The sequence below is a fragment of the Anoplophora glabripennis genome, unplaced genomic scaffold (genome assembly GCF_000390285.2).
Source record: "Anoplophora glabripennis isolate ALB-LARVAE unplaced genomic scaffold, Agla_2.0 scaffold363, whole genome shotgun sequence".
Lineage (NCBI taxonomy): Eukaryota > Metazoa > Arthropoda > Insecta > Coleoptera > Cerambycidae > Anoplophora > Anoplophora glabripennis.
The window spans coordinates 160,837-179,536 of NW_019416470.1; the positions used below are offsets into that span (position 1 = coordinate 160,837).

General features: G+C 32.1%; 1 protein-coding gene across 1 annotated transcript in view; it reads right to left on the minus strand.

The window, feature by feature from the left end:
* The window catches only part of LOC108912049 (adenylate cyclase type 8), a 122,404-nt gene extending 104,455 nt beyond the window's left edge, over positions 1-17,949 (minus strand). The window contains exon 1 of the mRNA XM_018717206.1: positions 17,896-17,949. Coding sequence (XP_018572722.1) covers positions 17,896-17,921 — 26 coding nt within the window. The 5' untranslated portion in view covers positions 17,922-17,949. The remainder of the gene's footprint in view (positions 1-17,895) is intronic.
* Positions 17,950-18,700: the final 751 nt, after the last annotated feature.

Sequence of the window (18,700 nt, forward strand, 5' to 3'; positions counted from 1 at the left end):
TAATGGGACAGTCTGTATAAATCTCAGAATATTTTGGTACCTGTAAATAAAAATGTTTAAGGTAATACTAAGATTTAGAAGGATGTTGTAGGATTTACTTAGGACTAGCAACAATTTAAGAAAGAATTGCGAGATTTATTTTAAGAAAGGGATGTAGGTATACACTTTTTTAGCCAACGTATTTTCCTCCTTCGATCAGATCAAACAAATGAATATCGCAAAGGTGTCAAAATAAACAGACATTCGGTTTTTCGCCCATATTTCCTTCAAGATAAGATAGACCCAAAAGATCCTAACCAAATATGTAAAATTATAGAGAATGTTCTCTTTTCATATGTGCAACAGTTATTTTTGTAAATAGAAAAAAATGTTAAATATAAAAATATGTATTTTGTTGATCAATTCAACGTTGAAATAAATATTGTCTTTTTTTAATATACCACCCTGTATATTTTCATATATTATTATATCGCCTTTATTATTAGAGGTACAGCTATCGAACCTCACATTACTACAGAGAGTATTTAAATTAATTTCTATACAATTATGTCAACCAGTGGATGGAGGAGAAACTGAAAGACGACCTCACTAAGAAATCAAGAATTAATGGCAGCAAAATAATATTTCATTTCATTTATAATTATCATGAATTATTATTTAATAAATTTACTATTTTGACATTTTCGGTCATAAATAATTAGATAGGTGCTCGGATACTTTCCCATTTTTTCTCAAAAACGTTGAATCCTGATAATATTTTGAAAGTCAAAATAGGAAGCTACTTATATACTGAATTTCAAATTTTATTCGCCTGAAGTTTCATTAATGTTCAGTCTAAAAGTGTTCCAGATGTTTAATGTCATCGTATCTATCTACAATTTTACGCGATAATTTTCGTTTACAATCGATTAGTGCGTACAAACATGCCAGAGAGATTTCACATAAAACGTTGGTTGTACCGACACATGCCAATCTTTTTTTTACTAAACATATAAAATCAGATACTTGCTGAAGGATATTTATACGCTATACCACGTACTTGTCAATTTTGCAAGATTATATCGCGTTATTCGTGTTACGTCACTAAAATTAGGGCCGGAATCCGATTTGACACACAATCCACTGATTAGTGTGGTACGCCGTTATCAGTCTTCATTATATATTAAAACTATAAGTGCCCAATTTGGAACAAAAATTTTATGTTGATTGAACCACGAAGGGGAGTTTTACTTAATTATATTTTCCATTAAAATTGAAAATCAAGAGAAGGATGACATACAATAATTATATAATATGTTTTGATAAAGCGTATAGCGAATCTCAAAATTTAACTGTTTATCAATTTTCAAAACTAGTCGGAATGAGAAAAAACTGTAACATTAACTTTCACATTAAAAAAAAGATATTAGAAATATTACTTCGTTTTTGTATTTTGACTTTTTGAAAGAGTTATAAACTTTTGTGGTTATTGCTAAATGTTAAATGTTTTACACAGGATCCCTGATATGTATGGAAACGGTCAATTATCTCCTAAAGTAAGATAGCTATAGAAAAATCTTAAGTTTTAGGGTTTTTTAATATCTATTACAGTAAAGAACAATTAAGTATACATGATCTGTCGAAACAAAGTTGCTCTTTCTTTAATGGAATATTATTCAATATTTCAATTTTTCTCGAAATTCTAAATAAAATTCATACAGCACATCATGTACCTAAACTTAACCGTTTTCGAGATATCGAACTTTGAAAATAATTTTCTTATAAATTATAAAACAAAATTTTAGTCCATTAAGTTTAGTCCATCAAGTTACTTTTGAAAGTTTCTAGCTCCATAAAAACGCCGCGTCGTTCTTTTGTCCAATAGTGATTATCTGACAACACATATCAAAATTACATTTAGTGTGAATAATTTTCTCTCAAAAATGATGAGAACATTTGACAGAAATTGTGACGAAGTAGTCGAATTTTTCATGAACTGCATCCCGTTCGGGAACGTAATTCTAAATTAACCGTTTAAAAAACATTGCAGCGTTTTCAAGAAACTGGAGGTGTCACAGACCAATGAAAAAGTGGAACCAGCAAGCGTTACAAATGAAGAAAATTCTTTGAATGTCATGCTATTGTGAAAATAGATCGATCATACGCGTCCGTAAGGGGCTCTGATTACCCCTACTTTTAAGACAATTCCTTCGGCACAGGAAATTTTTAAAAATGAATATATTTTTTTACATTGCGGTTTATTCTACAGCAAAAAAGGTTTGTAAGTATTTTTAAATGAAATGGTTGTTTTTCAAACATTTAAGATTGAAAAACAAACAGAAATAACATTAACAATAGAGAACAAAAGAAAAAGTATCACAACAAATGTTCGAAATGTTATCTAAGCTTTGAACTGCTCTCCTAATCATATTGGGGTTGCATTTAAGAGTTTCACAAATATTTTCAATTCTTCTTAACCTTTCAAGATGACTGGTGAACTATACACCCTTTCTTTAATAAATCCCCAAACGAAATAATCCAGGGGATTTAGATCAGGCGATCGTGGCGGCCGAACGATGGGACCGGTACCAGGTTCTGCATGATTCATTTCCAAAATACGACCGATCCAACGATGCTCCCCGAGCCACTGCCTAATTTCAAGACCATAATGAGCCGGAGCGCCATCCAACTGAATCCACATATTTCTCCTTACAAGTAATGCTAAGTCGTCAAGTAAACTATTTAAATCTTCTTTGTTTGAAAAACTTAACCATTTCACATGTAATGGATCCATAAGGAGCCATTTTTCTCAAATACCAAGCATTTCATTTAAAAATAGTAAGAGACATTTTTGCTGCAGAATAAACCAGAATGTAAAAAAATATATGCATTTTGAGAAATTTCCAGTGGCGTAGAAATTATCTTAAAAATAGGGGTTATCAGAGCCCTTTACGGACGTCTATGATCGATCTATTTGCACAATAATTTATAAAACTGATAATGCTTTTTATTCGTACACTTCATAATAAATATAAAACAAACGGCTTTCATAGTTTAAGAAAAAATAAATAAAAACCAAAAAAAGTTTTTTCAAGAGCTTATATCTCTATAAGGAAACCTTTGGAAGAAAAAGTGTATACTTCAAAATTACATTATTTTTGACGAGATCTATCGATGATTGAATCATAAAAAGTGAATCACCCTGTATATTACGAAACAGAAGGAACCTCTTTTATACCTCACACTTCATTTTTATCCTTTGTATTAATAAATAGCGGATCTGAACAATGAAAAGTTGGAAACTAGTTTTATCGAATAATAGGGAGAGAGTACTGATTTATAAATGTGACCTCCCACAACTTTTTCATTTTAGAGTTAAAAAATAATTAGGGAAGTTGTAGGTTATACAGGGTGTTTTTAAATGAAGTATCAAAAATGGTACCAGTGAATGTAGAGCCAAAAATAAGAGGATTGAAGTAAAAATACCTTATATGAAAGTTGCACCCCTGAGGCGAAGGAGGAGATTGAAATTCACATTTTAATTTTTTTCTTTAACATGAGGAATGCTAGACACGAAAGCATCCTACTAATAAAGAGACAACTTTTCAATATTGTTCAATTTTGACGTATTTTATAAAGAAGTTAAACATTGCAATATTGTATTATAAGTTGTTTATATCAAGCAAATTATTTATTTAAAAATATTTGTTGGGAAGACTGATTTATTGCGCAACTTTTTTACCTCTTGTAATTTTTCGATAAAACCGATAGTTTTCTAGTAAAAAAATTAGATCCGTCATCGTTCACTTCTGTCAACAAGCTGGTAATTTAATTTAATAACATTAAGAATAATTTGCTATTAATTAAAGAAAAATGTTTAATAATTTATGAGTATGATGTATTAGGTAAAGTTGTTTATCTGAAATAAAATGTAATACAAACGAAAAACAAGAAATGCAAAATTAAGTTTAAAAAGTATTCTCGAAATAATTTCCGTTTTGCTGCAAGCATAACCTAATACGTTTGTTGAAGTTATAACGTACTCGCACAAACAGTTCTTAGTTATTGCGAAGGTCATCTGCTGTCTGAAATATTCTTAAGCGTAGTTCTTCTAAGGAGGCAACAGGAAAGGTATAAACAATACTTTTTATGTGTCCCCACAAAAAGAAATCCATAGGCGTTAGGTCAGGTGAACGTGAAGGCCAACAAACAGGGGCATCACGACCACGACCAATCCAGAAATTCGGGTAATTTATATTTAACCATTCTTTAAGGGTAAGTGTACTATTTGCAGGCGCCCCATCGTGCATATACCACATCACCTGACGTGTAGCGAAGGATACATCCTCAAGTAACGTTGGAAGATTTTTGTCCAAAAATCTAAGATACTTGGCCACTCCAAGCCTGTGTGGTAGAATAAAAGGACATATTAGAGTATATCCCGCAATTCCCATCCAAACGTTTAAACTGAAATTATGTTGACATCTTGAAACAAATATTTCATGAGTATTTTCTTCCGACCATTAATGAACATTATGAAGGTTTAGTGCACCTACTCTAGGAAAATTTGCTTCATCGGCGAAAAGTATATTCATTAGGAAATTTAAGTCATGCCTGGAAATATTAATGTACCATTGACTAAAATCCACGCGGTTAGGTAAATCAGGGTCATTCAATCCTTGCACTGGTTGATGGTGAAAAGGGTATAAAAGATTTTCATGAGCTACATCCACACAAGACTGTGAGAAACTTGCAGTTGCCTGGACACCTTGTGCTTGTACCACAGTCTTGTTCTAGATGTTCCAGTATAGCTTCCTCAGTTTCAACAGTTCGGACATTACGCCTTCTTCCGGCACCCTCACGATTGGGCTGAATATTGCCAGTTTCGCGAAGCCTTCTTTCCACCGAGGCCAATGTTTGTCTAAGAGAATCGGTCGGTTTGGATATCTTTGGTGGTATAATCTTACTGCAGCGTTACTATTTTTTTTTTTGGCTTCGAAAAACACTTGGAGCATAATAAATTAATCAATTGGTACTAATTATTGGTCGACAGAAAGTGTTAATTTATTAATATGATAAATAAAATTTATTTGTTATGACGTCCACCTACTTTATTTTTGCAAATTTTCGCAATTACTCCTTTAGTGAACAATGACGCATCTAATTTTTTTACTAGAAAATTATCGGTTTTATAGAAAAATAAATCAGTCTTTCCAATAAATATTTTTAAATAAATAATTTGCTTCATATAAAAAATGTCTAATAAAATATTGCAATGGAGTTTACTCCTTTATAAAATACGCCAATGATCGAACAAATATTGAAAAGTTGTCTCTTTATTAGTAGGATGCTCATACTACCGTATCTCTAGCATTCCTTATGTTAAAGAAAAAAATTTAAATGTGAATTTCAATCCCCTCCTCTCAGAGGGTATATCGCCTCAGGGGTGCAACTTTCATATAAGGTATTTTTTACTTCAATCCTCTTATTTTTGGCTCTACATTCACTGGTACCATTTTTGCTACTTCATTTAAAAACACCCTGTATAACTTTTTTATGGTTCATAAATTTACTTTAGTTCCTGTACAATATGTGCTGAAATCAATAATAACTTTAGTCTTAATCTAAACTTTTGTATTTAACACTTCACTACCACCAAACAATATGTTTTGAAAACGGCATAAAATTGAAACTGTACCACACCTCTTGTTAAATATGTACCAAACAGTTTTAAATGCAGTAATTTACGACATTGGTTTTTATATCGGGCCTCTAAATTTTCCTTTGTCGTTTTGAGCGGCGAGAAATTTAGTGCCCCGATCTACTTCCCTATCTAGAATAATAAAAAATCAATGACTATAAATAAAACTACATCCCAGAAACTTCGCAGATGATTTTCCTGCGCTAGTTAACAAAACGCCGATGAATGAGCATTCGGCTCATTTATTTTCTTTCAAAACAAAGCCCCATTATTTCTTTGAACTCAGATTTAACTGTGTAAAACAACCTTCCACTTCCAAGCGGCGAACTTCTGCAGGATAATGCTACATTTCAATCCGGAAGTAACCCGTTGTATGAGAGCCGAAGTTCGCGAACTGTGACGGGTGTTTCTTATTTGTATTCGCTGGCAAACCGTCACGTCCCAGACGTCAACGAGTTTTCCGGAGAAAAACACACCGACGAGACTAATAATTAGAACGACGCCCTCTGGGGGAAGTCAATTATGCGATTCCGATCGGTCTAGAGTCCTACAAATGAAATTACTGTAAATATTCCAACTTACAATTTATTGATACAGAATTTACAGTCAGTAATTCAGCGGAAACAATAAAATAGGTCGACGTCTGTAACTGTTTTAATTATTGACACTTTATTCTATTTATAAATTAATTAATTTTATAATATCCGTTTCTTAAGAATTTAAACCAGAAATTTTTAGAATTTACATGTGCAGACAATTAAAATCGAAAAACAGGTGTCTTAATTATTGTCATTTTACAGCGTTGCTATTCACAAATTGTAATTTTACAGTGTTCTCCTTTGTAATTTTACACCAACCTTCTTACAAATTATTGTAATGTTGCAGTAATCTTTTTTTTAGAATTCATATTCGGTATTTCGGTAGAGACAATTCAAAATCGATCTCTTTCTGTTTTAATTGCTGTAATTTTACAATATCTTTTTTTACATATTGTTGGAAATTTACTCGGAATTTTATATATTTCGAAAATCCATCATTTCAGCAGAAACAATAAAACAAGTCAAGTTGTTTTAGTTGTCGTTTTACAATTTGTTGTAATTTTACAGTATTCTTTTTTGGAATCTTTAGAAGTTTTTCAGTGGAGACAATAAAATAGGGCAACAGGTATCTCACGTTTTAAATGTTGTAACTTTACAGTTTCCATTTCTACAAAGGTATTGTAATTTTACTGTGTCGTTTTTTATTAAAGGAAATACTGTAAAATTTTAGTAAATGTTGCAAAGTTATAGCTGTTAAACTAGGTTAAAATTATCAATAATATACATTGTGGAAATTCTATTGCAATGTAAAATGTATGAAGTAATTTTGTAGAATTACATTCGACATTGATGTAATTTCAAATTCAAGTACATATTCCTTTTTCGAAATTTTTAGAATTCACATATACTGGATACAGCTCAAACAATTAAAATCGAAAAATAAGTGTTTTAATTATTATCATTTTACAGCATTGCATTTCACAAATTGTAATTTTACAGTGTTCTCCTTTGTAATTTTACAGCAACCGTCTTCAAATTATTGTAATGTTACATTATTCTTTTTTTAGAATTCATATTCGGCGTTTCAGTAGAGACAATTCAAAATCGATCTCTTTCTGTTATAATTGTTGTAATTTTACAATCTTTTTTTACAAATTGTTGGAATTTTATATATTTCTGAAATCCAGTATTTCAGCAGAAGCAATAAAATAAGACAACATTCTTGTTTTAGTTGTCGTTTTATAGTTTGTTGTAATTTTACAGTATTGTTTTTTTTTTGGAACTTTAGAAGTTTTTCAGTGAAAACGATAAAATAGGGCAACAGACATCTCTTGTTTTAAATGTTGTAACTTTACAGTTGCCATTTTTACAAAGTTGCTGTAATTTTATTGTGTTGTTTATTATAAAAGGTACTGTAAAATTTCAGTAAATATTTCAAAGTTATAGCTGTTAAAATAGATTAGTAATTATCAATAATATACATTGTAGAAATAATTCAATATCGAGTTATTTTGTAGAATTACATTTAACATTGATGTAATTTCAAATTCAAGTATTCCTTTTCGAAATTTTTAGAATTCACATCCATATTTCAGCACAGACAATAAAAATCAAAAAACAGGTGTTGTAATTATTGTCATTTTACAGCGTCGTATTCCACAAACTGTAATTTTACAGTGTTCTCCTTTGTAATTTTCCAGCGACATTCTTACAAATTATTGTAATGTTATACTACTCTTTTTTTAGAATTCTTATTAGGTGTTTCAGTAGAGACAATTCAAAACGGATCTCTTTTTGTTTTAATTGTTGTAAATTTACAGTAACTTTTTGTGTTTGAAATTTTATATATTTCTGAAATCCAGTATTTCAGCAGAAACAATAAAATAAATCAGCATTCTTGTTTTAGTTGTCGTTTACAGTTTGTTGTAATTTTACAGTATCCTTTTTGGTACCGTTATAAGTTTTTCTGTAGAGACAATAAAATTGGCAAACAGGCATAACGTGTTTTAAATGTTGTAACTTTACAGCTTCCACTTCAACAAAGTTATTGTAATTTTACTGTGTCGTTTTTTATAAAAGGAAATACTGTAAAATTTCAGTAAATGTTGCAAAGTTATAGCTGTTAAATTAGTAATTATCAATAATACAGGGCGATTCACAACTTATCCAAAAAAAAAAAATGGGAATAGATGCAGCATGAGAAATGGAGTCAATATCGTAAAAAAAAATTTGTAAAATCCTTGTAGATTCCAAGAAAAAAATTATTGAAGTTGTAGTACTTTCAACCATTACATAGCTGGACAACTGTAGTCTCTAGCATCATTTGTAATACGCGTGAAGAGCCACGTGGCCTCAGCGAATACTGAAATCCGATTTTACAGTCGTCGTTGCCATAGTGTTTACAATAGTTTTTTAATAGTGTCAAAAATGGTTTGCCTGTATAGCAACTCGGAGTTGATGGATATCGATTTAATTTATGGTGAAGCAAGAAAACATTTGTATTATGGTGAAGCATTTGTGTTAGTTCGTAGAAACTGAGTAAGGCAGACCCAAATGTGTTTACACGACGATGGACAAAATTTTGAACAGTTGCATGTTAAATTATCTTATTATTTAAAACCACAAATTAATTTTATTAATTAATAATAGCAATAGTGGCAAAATCAGTTGAATATATATAAAATAGGTGCTATAAAATTCTATTTATTCCTTTCCTTGCGAAATTCTTTCAAGTTTTTGTCCATTTTTATCACTACCGCCGTGACGGTCGCATTGTGCTCGGTCAGGATTAACAGTGGACAAGTTTCCAAGCAGTGCCGTGTAGAAGTGTATTTTTAAATTATTTTTTAACTGCCCTTTTTGATTTTTTCTTTACAAAATTGTATTTGTGAGAATCCCTTGTACATCCAGAATTTTTTTTCGGATAGGTTCTGAATCATCCTGTATACATTGTGGAAATTCAATTGTAATGTAAAATGTGTGGAGTTATTTTGTAGAATTACATTAAACATTGATGTAATTTCAAATTTAAGGCATAGTAAAAATTGTGACAAGTTTACGAACAATTACAGAAAAAAAGTGTAATTGTTTTGTAAAAGTGTAATTGTTTTTATAACTGAGTGTAAAATTACAACGAAATACAAAACTGATAGTGAAGAAGATGTTGACATTATTATAATTCAAATTGTTTCTTCAACTTTCTTCAAAAAATCTTTTTCAATTTCGATTAAATTAATCTTATAAATGTATATCCACAGTTTCTATTTGTTGAATTTTTCCAAATAACATTATTATAGAGGATTTATCCTCTATTTGATTGAATTCTTTTCTTGAGTAAATCAATATATTTTAATTACAGCAACTACGAAAACACTTATCCAATCGTAATCACTCCTCTTGGCTACCCAATTTATATGTTTAATTCAATCGACCCAGCCATTTAAACGAAACACATTAAAACCTACTCTGGATTTTCATATAATCTGACGCCATTACTCGTAAATAAAATTCGAATTATGAATTTATTTAAATAGATATGAAAATTGAATGATCCATTCGTGAAAAACTTCGCGCAGCTCATTAAAACCTGAAGTAGGCGCCTCGACCAGCTATTGAACCCCTCGACGTAAAAAAATCTTCAGGGAAATAAGCAATCCGGATTGCGATAAAAATGTCCTTCGAAGCAATCCTAAAATTAGATATGGCTTGCGTGCAAGAGCACCCTTATAGCTTCTTATATCAAATAAAATTATGTCGTTAAATTTATTCGGGGGAATAATACGTGTTCTGCAGTTTTAAATTGCCAACAAACATCTTAGTTGTTAAATTCTACAGAAAGAATATAATTTTCCTATACCGGGTGGTGTGCTAGCTTTATTGCAAAGCTCGGCAGTAGAAAATAAAATTCATATCTTTCGAATGAGTTATTTTTTTTTTAAAACGCTGAAACACGTTAACTGATTTTGATTTTTTCACATCTTTCGGTTATATAATAATTAATTTTTCTTCAACCCCCTAACCCCCAGCTACCCCTAACTTTTTTTTTCAAATGGAAACATAAGGCATGAGGGGGCTCGTTGAAAAGCTTATAGAAAACCGAATCCAGCCATACCAAATAAACAAGTTTTATTTTTTCAATAGTAAGGTTTTTAGGGTTGTATAAAACACCTACTTAACAAGTGAAATAAAATTTAATTTAGTGTTAATTCAGTGTTATCCTCCATGAATTTGCACAGAATAAAATAAAGAATTTGAAACTCTACCTATCACTGCTAACGCAAAAAAGATATATTTTTTATGTTGCGTTTTTTTGGCACCACTTACTTGCCAGGTTTTCTGGTTAATTTTTCTCTTTGCTCTGAGTAAAGAGCTTCTTGAAATATCCAGTTCTTGATCATGGTGCCGAATTTACGTTTCTAGACTCTCAGCAACACTTCCACGAACTGCTACGATGTTCTATGTTGAATGACATGATGAAGGACGGCCAGAGTGTTTAAGATCACTAATTATTGATCCAGTCTCCCTGAATTTTTCAATCTCTTCACAGTTGTAGAAGTTTTAAGACCATATTTTGTGCGACATATTGCTCAACAATGAAAACGCGTTGTTCTGTCGTGTAATGCTTCACACTGTCTGTTTTTTTTTTCGTTGGCAACACTTTACCGCACAAATAGCGCTAAATTCAAATCTTGCGTGAATTTTGGGACACCCGGTACATATTTTAGGCTGTCACTGGCCATTTTAGACAAAGATCAACGAAATTTATCCAAGATACCTATTTCTACATTTTGTGAATTGCATTTTTCATCCTAAATTTTAAAATTCATGCCTTGTAGAACAGTTCACATTTCTTGTCTGCTGACAATAGAAACATCACACCCTTCTTAAACCTCCACCGCCACCGCCACCGCCAAAATTGCATTGGAAGAAAGCGGAACTAGAATTTAAAAACCGTTTCAGAATTTGATCAGGTATTTTTTTCCGAAGCTTGTCGAAATCCCCTCATAAATTTTCATCCCAGTTATACAATACGGATACATGCGATTAAATAATGTTCTGAAAACAGTGGTAAATCAATAAAACCGCTGTACTCGTCAGGAATATTCAATTTCTGTTTCATTAAAAACGTGGGTTGCCGTTGAAATTTAAAAAAAGTAAGATTAAAGAGGGTAAACCAATTTATACTAACGCAAAATCGATGAAATTTGCATTAAACGTTGTATGGATTTCGGGATCGCCCGAACATAAATATATTTTAATGTTCGCTCAGACTAAATAAATTATAAATATCAGATTAAAATATTAACTAGTGTTTTTTTTAGTTAGGCAACAATTTCTAAAAATAAACAATGAACAAACTAAAAAATGTCATCTCAAACGTAAATTGTGGTTATTAGAGTGGTTAGAAATTATAGAATATGTGCTTTTGATATTACATATTATCTTCTTCTAAAGAAATAGAATATTGATACAATTTGCACTGAAGTATGAACACTTCCAAGCAATAACAAAATACACAATCAGAATTCATGGATTTTGTATATGACTAGAACTTAAGACTTCGGTGTATAAGCATCCTGGTTAATATGAGAAAGATGTTTCAAATATGAAATGAATAAACTTTTCTGATTTTTCTGATGCTGTTATGGAGCAGTCATTAAATATCGTATTTGTGAAACCATTTTATTGCGCTGAGATTCCTATCAATGTAAAAAGACATATTTTAATTCAAATATACAGGGTGTATCTTAAGTGATGACTTTAATTTCAAGGGGTGATTCCTTGTCATATTTTAAGCAAAAAAGTGCATATGAACATCGGTCCGCAAGTGCTTCGTTACCGAGATACAGGGTGTCAGAGTTGGGAAAATAAATCGCATTTTCTTAAATATCTTTCGACTGATTCGAAATAATTTGATGAAATTTCATACACGGGGGTTTTTTGGAATGATAAATTCAAAGCTGTGGTCAATTTAGGTGTATTTTTTTGAGGGCGCCACCGGCAACGATTTCGGCCTCTTTAATCCATCGCAACTTTTTTCTGCTACCCTGTATGCCATTTTGGACTAGAATAATCGATTCTCCTACCTTATCTGCTTAAAAAAGATTTTAAAGAAATGTTTTTTTGTTGAATACAAAAATTCCTGTGATAACAAAATTCCGATGATATTTGGCATTAAAAGTGACAAGATACTGTCAGTTGACTATCTTTTAGTGTGCAGTTAACTATGAATAACGTTGAACAAGCTCAAATACATTTCATTTATGGGCTAGCAGATGGAAATGCTGCACAAGCCCGTCGAATTTACCAGGAACGATTTCCCAATAGACCACTTCCATCAGAAAGAACTTTCATAAGGCTCCATGCTAGACTGTGCGAAACTGGATCTTTAAATGCTCACGCTGAACGTATTGGTAGACCGAGAACAATAATGACACCACAACTAGAAGAAGCAATCCTACAAGAAGTGGAAGCTAATCCGTCAAGTAGTACGCGAAGATTATCTGAACAGTTTAACATAAGTCATCAAAGTGTTTGGAGGGTTTTGCACACAAATTTACTTTATCCGTACCACATTCAACGCGTGCAACCACTGTTGCCAAGAGATTTTCCTGCACGGTTAGATTATTGTCGATGGTTTCTCCAAAAAACTGCGCAGAATCCCAACTTTACGTCTAAAATTCTGTTCACAGATGAGGCAACTTTTTCACGGGATGCCATCATAAACTTCCACAATAATCATTTTTGGAACTATGAAAATCCCCATGTTATTGGAGAACGTGGATTTCAGCAGCAGTTTTCGGTGAATGTGTGGGCCGGAGTTATTGGTGATCATGTCATCGGACCGCATTTTCTTCCTCCTCGACTGAATGGTGAGACTTACAGACAGTTTCTAGCTGAAACATTGCCTGGTCTGTTAGAAGATGTACTACTAGCAACCAGAAATGACATGTGGTTTATGCACGACGGGGCACCTGCTCATTTCAGTCTTGCTGCTCGCCAACATCTTAATGACACTTTTGCTCAGCGATGGATAGGTCGGGGAGGACCTCAGCCGTGGCCAGCACGATCTCCAGACCTAAATCCTCTGGACTATTTCTTTTGGGGACATCTGAAGTCGCTTGTTTATGCAACGCCAGTTGTAGATGAAAATGATTTAAGAAACAGAATTGTAAATTCTTGTAATGTCATACGCAACACTCCAGGAATTTTGGAACGTGTGCGACAGTCGATGAGCAGAAGATTACATGCTTGTATTGACAGTGGCGGTTCTCATTTTGAGCATTTGATTTAATTCAATTTTTATGATATTTCCAGCTCAAGTAAGTTTAAATGCGTTTTTCATGGAAACGGTTGCTCCTAGCTACTTCATTATTGGCGCCCTCAAAAAAATACACCTAAATTGACCACAGCTTTGAATTTGTCATTCCAAAAAACCCCCGTGTATGAAATTTCATTAAATTATTTCGAATCAGTCGAAAGATATTTAAGAAAATGCGATTTATTTTCCCAACTTTGACACCCTGTATCTCGGTAACGAAGCACTTGCGGACCGATGTTCATATGCACTTTTTTGCTTAAAATATGACAAGGAATCACCCCTTGAAATTAAAGTCATCACTTAAGATACACCCTGTATAAAACAAGCTGTTACAACTGCCGTACTGGGTATTTTTATTATGTGACCTAATTTTTATGTTAAGTATGTGAAATATTTTGATGTAACAATTTCGATTATTTTGGAAGCAATATAAACCTAAGCAGCCAATACTCTGAAGGTGTACATTGTAACGTCACGTTCATACAAGTACATGGAAATTCATTCATGAAAAGTCATTTAATTTGCTTCCAATCGTTTAGAATATTCTATATTACAAATTAGGGTTGTCCATGTAGCACAAAGACGTTTTTAAGACGTCCACTAACTGATATTAGGACGTACAATGAACATCCGTTTAGGGATGTTAGAAGTTCAATAAACGTCCTTTTTTCTAAACATTTCTGGAATATCCACCAATGGTTATTGAATAGACATTTATCCTAAGGATATCCCTATTTTGTAGATAATGTACATACCGTGTCTGATGTCCCAGTTTGTATTATTCAGGGTCGGAAAGTCCTCATGGTTCATCAGCCGTTACGTGAGAGCGATAAAGTAAGTCATAGAAATCCGTGCGATAGAGAAAGATGGCTATAATGAAGACGTCTAATAGTTACCGCCCATTTCGCCCTTCCACAAATAAGAAGTGGATCTTATTTGTGGAAGGGCGAAATGGGCGGTGACTATTAGACGTTTTCATTATAGCCATCTTTTTCTATCGCACGGATTTCTATGACTTTCTTTATCGCTCTCACGTAACGGCCGATGAACCATGGGGACTTTTCGACCCTGTTTATAATTTTTATAAGAAATTAATAAAAATGCACACTTAAACAAAAAAAATATTTTACAAAGGGTATATGTATATATAAATCTACTTATTCTAGAAAAAAACGTACTTATATGTTGAAAAATACTGGAGTTGATACGAAATAAAAAAAATGCTTTTGTTATTATGTATTTTCTTTCTATATCTCTTGTTAGATAGCCGTACCCTGAATTAAATTAAGTATTATTTATGTTCCTTTATGGATATTGTTTTTTATTTCCCATGTCCCAGCAATTGCAAAGCAAATGTTACAGGTTGGGTAATGTAATATATGGCAGATTTAGAGCAGCATATTTATTACAAATTGTTATCTTTAGAATACCTCTCACATTAATTTAACATTTATTTATAGCAAGCGGGAAAGTTGAAAATTAATAGTGTTCACAATATTTATTATTTGACGATAAACAGTATCACCACAGATGATCTACAGTGAAAATTAAATATGAATTTGTTTAGCAAAAGACATGCATGATAATAAGTTAAATTCAAACAAATTAATTTATTTTTTTATAATTAGAATCCATCACAGTGAAAAGATTTAGGTCCTATTCTATAAAGTTCGCCATTCTTTGCTACGCACCTTTCAAGAGGCCAGCAGTTCTCAAACTGTTCAGGGACGAATTAAAAAAATAATATCTCTGCAGTTAAAATATACAGTATACATTTACGATTCATCCTGTATATTTCTCTATAATTTCGATCGTTACATAAATGATGGAATGAAATTTTCAGTTGGAGTCACGAATATCATTTTCCAAATTATAGGCACAACATTATAGGCGCAATATACTAATGTTACGATCATAATAACAACACATGTACGTTTAATAGTTTCCGGAATATTTACATTGAAATTACCATTTTATTTGCAATTTCCAGTCGGGATTTATAATAAACAGAAAGCTTAAATACTGGCATTAATTGGTATGTAAACACAGTGTCTTAATGACGCAGTTTAGTGAATTTGCATTAACGACAATTTAAAGTTAAAATTAATTACGAGAAAGGTTAAATAGTCACCTATTTTTGCCTTATTTTATTAGGATAATTGAACAATAAGCGTAAAGTTTTAATAACAAACGACAAGTAAAACGATTTCGTTAAATAAAAACATATTTTTATATTTTTAATGTTATTTATGCAAAATCGAAATAGGTTGCTGTAACAAGTAAACATCGTTAATCTTTTAATATTTCATTTGTTTCAGATCGATGCTCTTCTAGGTACAATTGTGGACAAAAAAGTATCAAACCTAAAACGTTTAAAGCACGAATTAATAAAATCTGTATTTTTAAACGTCCGTACGCAGTTTCGGTTGGAAACGTTTTATATTCCACAGCTGTACAATGACCATGTTTATTAAACATTAAAATCTAAAGGTTCCTATTAAAAAAGTTGTACCTATTCGTCAGGAAAATTCATTTCCTTGAACAGTACCTAAAATGGATACGCTTTGAAATTGCTAAAACCTCTTCACATTACTCTAATTTTCCGTTATCTTAAATACGATTTTCGTCATGGAAGTTTTTTTCATAAAACCACGCTAGCAATCGCCTCTTGAAATATTTACATGTTATTTTGGAATATCCTGCATAAGTTACGCTGTCAAACAGTATATTGAATGAGTGTCATATCAAATCATTTAGCATAACCTACTTCTTCTCTAGGGCAACTTTTGCAGCATTGTTCCAGAAACTAACGAAAATTAATAAAACCTATGTGTACGTATGACAATTAAGCCCTCTTGGATGTATCGCTACCCACATCAACATGTCTAATTTAATTAATGGTACAATATTATCTCGACGTGGTGATCTTATCATACTGCAAGCACATTTTGAATTTCAGCAGTTCTGAGAAAAGCTTCACGCAATGGATGAACGTGTATAAAATTAGTTCGTCAACCCCTTCCCCCGGTCGTTAACGGTTCTGTCAGCTATTTGTTATCAGAAAGTAAGAACATTTGTTTTTATTTTTCATGTGAGTGTGTACTACTTGATTTCTAACGTTCTATGCTTCAAAAAGCTTTTGTTTAAGTGAAAAAAAGTAAATTCTGTTTATGAAAATATATTCAAGCTATTTATTAAAATGAGAAATTAATACATTACACAAAAAATACTTATTGGCACTTCAAAATGGTTAAATTCCAATACAAAAATATTTTGGTCTCTAATTATTGTAAACAAAGCTCTTTGAAACCTCAGTCTGTGACATACTTTGATGCAAAAGAAAATTATCTGCAAGATATTGTCAATGCTTTTGCTTTGTTTTTTAAAGGTGCTTATGTACCCCCTAGATCATAAGACTCACATAATGTAGCTCATTTTGGTTCCGATTATACAGGGTGATTCAGAACTTATCCAAAAAAAAAAATCTGGATGTACAAGGGACCCTTACAAATACAATTTTGTAAAGAAAAAATCAAAAAGGGCAGTTCGAAAATGATTTAAAAATACACTTCTGCACGGCAGTGGAAACTGGTCCACTGTAAAACCTGACCTCGCACAATACGACCGGCATGGCGGTGTGATAAAAACGGACAAAAACTTTCGCAAGGAAAGAAATATGTAAATAGAGTTTTATCGCATCTATTTTATATCGGCAAATTCAACTGCTTTTGCCTTTATTAATTAATAAAATTAATTTGTGTTTTTAAATAATAAAATCATTTGACATACCCGATGTTACAACAATTGTTCAAAATTTTATCCTTTGGGTCCGTTGTACTCAGTTTCTACGAACTAACACAAATGTTGTCTTGTTTCACCATAACACAAATGCTTCACCATAAATTAAAACGATATCCATCAACTCCGAGTACACGCAAACCGTTTTTGACACAAAGTAGGTACCCATTTTTGACACTAACTACTAAAAACCTGTTGTATCCACCAGAGATAGCAAGTAAATATCGCAACGACGATTGCAAAATCCGAATTCAGTATGCGGAGTCGCTGAGGCCACGTGGCGAATGACGCTAGAGACTACAGTTGTCCAGCTATGTAGTGGTTGAATGTACTATAACTTCAATATTTTTTTTCTCGGAAACTATAAGGATTTTACAAAATATTGATTCCATTTCTCATGCTGCATCTATTCCCAAATTTGTTTGGAAAAGTTGTGAATCACCCTGTGTACACGTCTCCTCTTTTGCTAAAAGCGATATTTTACGGCATCAAGAGATTCGAAGCCTATGTTCATTAAATATGTAAATTATGTAAACTATGAACACATTTTTACTTACATAGAAACTGGCATATTTTCTGACATTTCGGAAGTATCTCGCGCCTCTCCAACTTTTAAAAACTCTCCTTCCATAACTATCAGTTAGAATCTGGCTAAGGTTTTTGAAAAATCTTTGTATAATTCAATTTATGATGATGATATGAGTCAGAAATTGTATTAACGATGCTCAACGTGGTTTTGTTAAAGGAAAGTCAACAATCACAAACTTCAATGATACACAGCTTATCTCTGAGGTGGACAGACAAGTTGATGTAATTTATACAATTTTTTTATAGCCTTTAACAGGTTTGACTACCGTATTCTATTAAATAAACTTCATTAATATGGTTTTTCTGCCATTATAAATAATATGTTAGCTTCATATCTTAACTATAGGTTTTTATATAGGGTGTCCGCAAATTTCACCGACAACGTTTGACTGCATATATTCACGACGATACGTCTACGAAAAAAAAAAAGTTGAAATGGTCGTTTTATTTAAACAAAAAATGCCTCTTGAGAAAATCTACAGGAGAAAAATGGCATTATTTACAGGTCTGTAAAAAAAAACAAGATGTTGATTGCTATGGTTATCAGGTAATGTCATTATAGTCGTGTTTGTTTAGGATTCTCATCATTCCACACATGCAAATTATGAAAATTTACAACTCCGTTCCTGGTAAAACAAGATTCGTCGGTACAAAACAATTTTTGAAACAAATTATTATCTTCTGCAAAGCCATTCACCAACCATCGTCAAAATTGTAAACGTGCGTTGGGATCTAAATTTTCAAGTCTTGAGCAGGAGTTAAATGAAATGGCCG